Source organism: Vicia villosa, unplaced genomic scaffold (genome assembly GCF_029867415.1).
Source record: "Vicia villosa cultivar HV-30 ecotype Madison, WI unplaced genomic scaffold, Vvil1.0 ctg.000041F_1_1_1, whole genome shotgun sequence".
NCBI classification, from domain to species: Eukaryota; Viridiplantae; Streptophyta; class Magnoliopsida; order Fabales; family Fabaceae; genus Vicia; species Vicia villosa.
The window spans coordinates 104,824-112,021 of NW_026704972.1; the positions used below are offsets into that span (position 1 = coordinate 104,824).

The window sequence follows — 7,198 nt, forward strand, 5'->3', positions numbered from 1 at the left end:
TGATCTTGGGTGACAGGAGGATTTCGTGAAGTTAGCGTTCTAACCAGTTTCATCTATCTCGTGGAACGGTTCAAGTTATTTTCATCAAGATGACTTTCATCAAGGTTTTTGACACCAGAGATTGAGGTTACGGGAGCAATATCCTTGTAAATAACTTTCATATTACACTTATTACAAAAGTCAGGTAGATTTTTGTAATATATCCACAAAGAAAGCAAAATTTGTCTTTCTACCAAGACCTTATACTCTAACCGCGTGAAGAGATCAACTTCAACTAGAATCCTAGCAAATAGCCAAAGATTCTATTAAACTTAGACTTATTTGTTATTTCATCAACACAAATTGGGATCTCGATACTATTAGCTATAGTAAATAAGATTTTGGGTCTCCGATACTCTTGTGACAACCCATCGACTCAAATCCATCCTAAGCTGCAATTTGTTGCTAAATGTTGGGGTTGAGATTACGCGACCAAGTAAATAACCTCAAGAGGTCCGATTTCAAATTTAAACTTTCACCGATCTAACACTTCTCACATTTTTAAGGGACGAGAAATTGAAAGCATAGAAACCTTTTTTGATTGATTTCAACAGGACATATAACTTCTCACACTATGCGTCAACATGCAAAATGAGTTATTCCTTTTGACTAAAGTATCCTACCATTGCATGAATTAACTCATGCTAAGTATTTATCTTCATAGATCATGATTGCAATAAAATCACATTTGATGCAAGATTGCGTCACTTCACTTACAAAAAAATATCACAATTATCGTTAGTAAATTTTTTCTAGAAACTAGAGATCTTAATGAAAGGAGGGGAAGGTGAGGATGATGAATTTATACACTTCTAAATTTTCCAAGAACTAGATATCCTAATGGAGGGAAGGAATAGTGAGGAAGATGGATTTAGACACTTTAAAATTAGTCAGATGATTAAAAATTACAGATGATAAAAGTCGGAATTACCATTGTGATGGTTAAATATTACGAATGAACAATGTATAAGGTTTTTTAATAACAAAGCAAAATTATTTTCATTTTTTATCTTATTCCATATATATTAGTTTTTTAATTTTTGTTTGGTCAAAAACCTTTTAAATAAAATCATTTAACATAGTAAGTTTTTAAATTATGTCATCGAAACACACATTTAAAATATTATTAAAAAACCATACAATTAAACAAATATAAATATTATTGGATGTAGCAAGTATAACGTTCTTCAAAATTACCACAGGTAGCGTAGAACAAAGAACAATCATCGATTTCCGAACCCAAAACAAAAACTTAAACACTTTCCGTGTCCATCACGCGCTTCAAGGAAACTCTTGACTTTCTGAACATTGTTACAGTAGAATACTAAGAATACCCAGTTTTATTTAACCCATGCAGTAATTTAATTTTTTGTTTTTATTTCATAAAACACACACCAAGACAAACCGTGTCTGAAACAACGGCGGTTAAAGCCTGACATTTCCAATTAGCATTCTATTTATCCAACCTTCACTCATCTTCTTTCTCACTTTCCCCCTTTCAAAATAGTAATCACACAATCTTGAACCTCAAACAACAAAGGTAACCATTTTCATGTGACCATGTTTATTTTTCTGTTTTACATTAAAATTTGTAGTAATCATTTTATTTTAGAGTTTTTTTAATTAAATAGTGTAGTGACCGATAATTCATCTATTAATAAGTGAGATATCGTGAGTTAGAACATACGTCTTTTATTAGATGTCTCTGCAGAACTATTAATTGAACTGATATAAGGTTGATTGTATTTGAATTGAATGAAAAGAAAGTTAAAATAAAATCCGTGAATGGAGGAAAGGTTGGGGGTATGTGGGACCTGTGGGTAAACTAAAGAGAGAGTAAGTGTTAGTAGAAAGGAAGAAAGAAGTCTTCAACATCACGACAGTGGGGATAGTAAAAGACAGCTAGCAATGAAGGAGGAGCCTCACCTACCATTGCCCATCCATCACATTCTCTTCTTTTCCATTTAAACCTTCTCAACTCCACTCTTTCTCCTTTCAAAAAACCCACCTCCCTCTCAACTCTCTCTCTCCTCAACTCTCTCTCTAACACTCTCTCTCCTCATTTCAATTTAACCTCAAATTACCAATTTCTAGTTTCAGGTTTGGTTCTCAAATTCTACTTTCTCCTCTAAGGATAACAAACACTAGTGTAGTAGTGTAGTGTCGGCACAAACCCAATTTTGAGTTTCACCTTGCTTAAGTTTCTTATCTTATTTTGCAGGACTTCAATTCTCAACTCCTCATACACTCTTCTCTAGATTATACTTGAAATTCAACAAGGTTGGTCACCTTATTCAACTTTATCTCAATTTTCTAATTTCAAATTTCTTATGTGTTGTGGGTATCTTCAATTTAATTTTGATTATTGTAAAAAAAAAGGAATAAAATGAGCTGGTAAATAAAAAATTGGGACCAGCGGTTCATAAAATACAATGGGCTTCTACCAAATTAATTAAATTCATTTTCTCTGGTTTGTTTCAACATTCAATTCATTCTTATCCTAAAAAATCTTCAAATTCGGATTTATTTCATAAAAAAGGAAAATTAATATTTTTGATATAAAATTATGGAAAATACAAAGTTGTGATAAAAGAGATTAATTTCTACGTGTATGCACCCAGTCACATTTCAGCACAATGTCACTTTTGGTTTTAATAAAAAGTTTATAATCTAAATGGAAATTAATTAAATTCATTAATTTATATATGTAAAAAAAAATTCAAATACATATATTGCCACATCATTTAATTACGTGTCAATACATTATTGGTTAAAAGGTAAATTGTTTACGTAATAGTTTAAAAAATTTAAAAACTTGTTTTACTTTATTTGACTGTTTTGGATTTTATTTTGAAAATTTCCATAATTAATATACGCGAAATGCTAACATGCGCGTTAAGTTCCGGTTTATAAAAGCCGCCACTTTGTAATTCCCATTTTACAAAACCCTTGATTTTCTCTTTACGTTTTGAATTCACTCAGTCGAAAATTTCACTTGCAGAGAAAATGGTTGGACCAAACTTCATGGACGAGATTGACTGTGGTAGCTTCTTTGACCACATCGACGATTTGCTCGATTTCCCCGTCGACGACGTCGATGCCACCGCCGCCGCTTCGCTGTCGACCGTCACCTCCGCCGCGAACTGCAACTCACTGGCGAGTATTTGGCCTAATGAGTCTGACTCGTTTCCTGCCTCTGACTCGGTGTTTTCCGGCAACAGTCCTTCTGACCTCTCGGTGGAGCTTTCCGTTCCGGTGAGTAATTATTTATTATTGTTTTAAATTTAATTTATGTAAATAATTTTAATTTTCATTATTATCATATTATTAAATTAAAAAATTGGACAGGTTCACGTTTTTTACGTGAAGTGTTATGTAATTATTATCAGTGAAAATCCAACGGTTTCAATCTAATTTCGTTTCTAGCCGTTCGATTCTTTGATGATGACACGATGGTTGCGTGTACGGACCTTATTGTCCGTTTCAAACTTGTACTGTTTTCAGTCTGTCACTACATTTAATGGATATAATAGTTTTTTTTTGTCTTTATTTCATAAAAATTAACAGGCGAAATATATTTGAAAAGTTTTGTTTTTTTATGAAGAAATTTAATTTTTTTTATTAGAATTAAGGGATAAATTTAAATCAGTTATTAATGAATTTATTTATATAAGATATTCACCGACAACTTAAAATATTTTTGATGAAATAGTATGATAAAGTTATTTTTGAATGTTAATTCTTAATTTATTTTGTTAAATGTTTATGTCGTAATTTAATTGTATAAATTTTTTGAAATACAATTCTCAAAATTAATTTTTTTTACTTATATATTTTTTAATTTTCTATGACGGTCCAAAAAAGTGAAAGTCCTCTTACTTGAATTCAAAGCCTCTCTTTGGTTAGTTTTTAAATGCATAAAAATTATTTTATTTTGACAATATGTTTTTTCTAAAGTTGGTCCAAAAAAGTGAAAATCCCTTTACTTAAATTTGAAGTAATTATTCTTAAATGACAAAATTGAATATTTTATAGAGGGGCAGTTTGGTCATTTCGACATGACACTTGATTGTGTCGGTGACATGTGGCATATCACTTCCACCCTACTCTCTAATTTCGTGGTGCGCTGTCTCAATTATTTGGATCATCATTATTGAATATCATGTGATTTTGCATGTGATGATCACGTGATGTGAGCACCCACACAATTAAATAATGAATCCTCAATCTAGCCAGTAACAACCCACGTTTGATTTTTATTTTATTTTATACAAAAGCACAAATTCTTATTCTTCATTCAATTTGAAGAGTAATATACTTTCTAATATGCTTTGCTAACATGTATTCTTTGCTTGAATTGTCTACTTGTGAATGGTCTTATACTAATATTGGATTTTTTCTATTATACGATGTCTCTGCACAACTATTTAACTAACTGAACTGGTTTAATGATACGTGTTTTTACTAATATTAAATGAGTAATAATACATATGAATTAAACCTTACATTAAATGTGGTTTTGATCAATGCCTTGTTCTTTGTTATTATTACAGTATGAAGACATTCTTCCATTGGAATGGCTGTCAACTTTTGTGGAGGACTCATTTTCTGAGGGGAGTCTCACAATGAAGAAAGTTGAGCAACCACCATCATCATGTGTCACCACTAAGGAGGACTCTGTGCATAACCAATTCCAGACATCAAGTCCAGTTTCTGTCCTTGAAAGCAGCAGTTCCTGCTCTGGCGGAAAGACGATGACGCCAGCAGGGATTTACATCCCAGTGCCTTGTGGACGTGCACGCACCAAGCGTCCACGTCCTGCAACCTTCAACCCCCGTTCCGCCATGCAGCTCATTTCCCCTACTTCCTCTTCTGTTGGGGAGAATGTGCAGCCTAATGTTATCTCCACCAAGGCGGCTGCATCGTCAGATTTTGACAATTTTGCTGAGTCTCAAATTGTAGCCAAGAAACCAAAGCTCCCTTCTGGAGAACCTAAGAAGAAAAAGAAGATCAAAATGCCGCTTCCTGCTGCTCCGGCTGACAGCGGCGATCAGAATGGTTCGCTGCCTGTTAGGAAATGCATGCATTGTGAAATAACCAAGACACCACAATGGAGGGCAGGTCCATTGGGGCCGAAAACACTCTGCAATGCTTGTGGCGTGCGCTACAAGTCAGGTCGGCTTTTCCCTGAATACCGTCCTGCTGCCAGTCCAACCTTTTGTCCTTCATTGCACTCCAATTCTCACAAGAAGGTCCTTGAAATGAGAACCAAGGACAGTGATAGCTCTGGTTTTGAATCACATTCAGCTGCCTCTCCAGAACTCATCCCAAACACTAACAGCATTCTCGCCCTGGAATACATTTGAAGCGAGAACGATCCTAGTCCTAGTCGTGGAGTTTTTTCGCTCGTCGCCTTCTCTAGTGTCGCGTCTTATGTTATTTCTTATTGATATTTTATTTCCTTTGGTCATTGGTTTCTGTACAGGGTTGGAATGGGGGAATAGGAGCATTAGATGATGATGAAGATCATTTTTAGCATTTAGAACAAGATTTTAATGAGAACAGAAGAAAAGAGGTTAGAAGAGATATGGAAGTCAAAAAGAGTAGAGTCTTAGGTCTAGTAGTTTTAGGTTACTTAGGTCTTTAGGAGTTGGTGTCTCAGTTGCATTTTCTTTTTCTTGGCATTCGTTTTATTTTTTCTCTCTTTTTATAATATCCTTATTGGGAATTCTTTTTGCAGTTTATTTGTAGCCAAACTTTGAGTTGAGTAAAGACTTAAAAAATTTGCACTTGCTTTGTTTCATTTTTATCACTCTGGTTTTGCATATATCCTATACTAGTAACAACATCTATAAGTATTTGAGGAATATATTTTTGAGGAAAATTTGAAGTATTAGATTCTAGACATCTTGCTTATATTCTCTGTGGAGCAAGAAATGTACCATAAAATGAAGCATCAATTCCAAACCTTTCTGCTGTGCCAGTTGATTCTTAGTGCTATCTGTCCATAAAGGATATACTGTTTCATTGTGAGGTGGAAAGTGATTATTATTTATTACATGGATTTAAGATTTGACTCCTTAACTAAGGAGTGAAGAGTACATGAAAGAAAAAGACAAGTTAGTTATCATTTATAATATAAATTACATATATTGGGAGACACCTAACAAACCAAAAAGAAAAAAAGTTGAGGGAAAGAAATGATGATTCCTCTTGGTAAGACTTAGTCATTCCTTGTAAGGTAAGAACAATGCTTAATATATAAATGTAATTATGAGTTGAGGTTCTTTTATAAAGGATTTGGCAACATGTCATGATCTCCCATAACTTAGCAACTAACAATAAATTTAATGATATTTGCTTGCTGGTAAGCTCAAATAATTGCTCAAATGAATTTCACTTGCTTCAACTTCATCAGGTGATATGATAGGATATGATATTCTTTATGACATGTACATCTCCCCTATTTTAAGACATGTTACTATTTTGATAAAATCATAAAAGGACAAGCTACCTCTTCATTATGTTTACTTTTTAACAGTATTTAAAATTATATCATCAATGTGTGTGTACCCATGTATGTATGCTTTGGTTTACATGTTAATAATGTGCAAAATTTGGGTCAATTTAATCACCAACCTCTTAGGTCTAACCAATCTATTATATTGAAAGTCTGTTTCAATTTCTCTATCATAATGGGGTAGGTTTTATAAGAGTGAGAGCAACTTCTTCCAACTCTTTGATTAGAAGATGAATGCATAATCATTGATAGGTTTGTTTATTTAAAAGTTGATGCAGATTTGCATCTATTTCCAATTCTTGAGATTAGAAGTTTCCATGTCAGTGAAAAACCTAAATCTCTTATAAAGGTTGATTGATACTTTAGAATCAATTATTCTAAGATATCAGTTTTCTTGGTATAAAATATGAACATTTTATAAAATGTTATTTCTGAAGTACACTTTGTTTAATTAAAATTTAAACTGTGTGAAAAAAGTAAAATATATGTTTTTTCAATAATTTTTTTTTTTGCAATGACCATCATCAAAAGTATTTTTGAGAATACAATTAATTTTCCGGGGTTCATATTTATGTGATGAATGAGCAAACCTAAGATTGATTAATTCTATTTATATTTAATAACAAATCGTGTGAAGAA

The 7,198-nt window shown here is 32.8% G+C and overlaps 1 protein-coding gene across 1 annotated transcript; it reads left to right on the forward strand.

Moving 5' to 3' along the window:
- Positions 1–1,773: 1,773 nt before the first annotated feature.
- Positions 1,774–5,778, forward strand: LOC131622721 (GATA transcription factor 8-like). Its single transcript, XM_058893755.1, has 4 exons — positions 1,774–2,139; positions 2,261–2,319; positions 3,041–3,294; positions 4,593–5,778. The coding sequence occupies exons 3-4, from the start codon at positions 3,046–3,048 to the stop codon at positions 5,403–5,405; spliced, it is 1,062 nt and encodes a 353-aa protein (XP_058749738.1). The 5' UTR covers positions 1,774–2,139; positions 2,261–2,319; positions 3,041–3,045; the 3' UTR covers positions 5,406–5,778.
- The last annotated feature ends 1,420 nt before the right edge of the window (positions 5,779–7,198 follow it).

Bases quoted from the DNA above. Each gene is read 5' to 3' on its own strand.
- LOC131622721 (XM_058893755.1), top strand. From the start codon at position 3,046: ATGGTTGGACCAAACTTCATGGACGAGATTGACTGTGGTAGCTTCTTT. The intron at 3,295-4,592 runs GTGAGTAATTAT...TTATTATTACAG, and splicing joins CGGTGGAGCTTTCCGTTCCG to TATGAAGACATTCTTCCATT.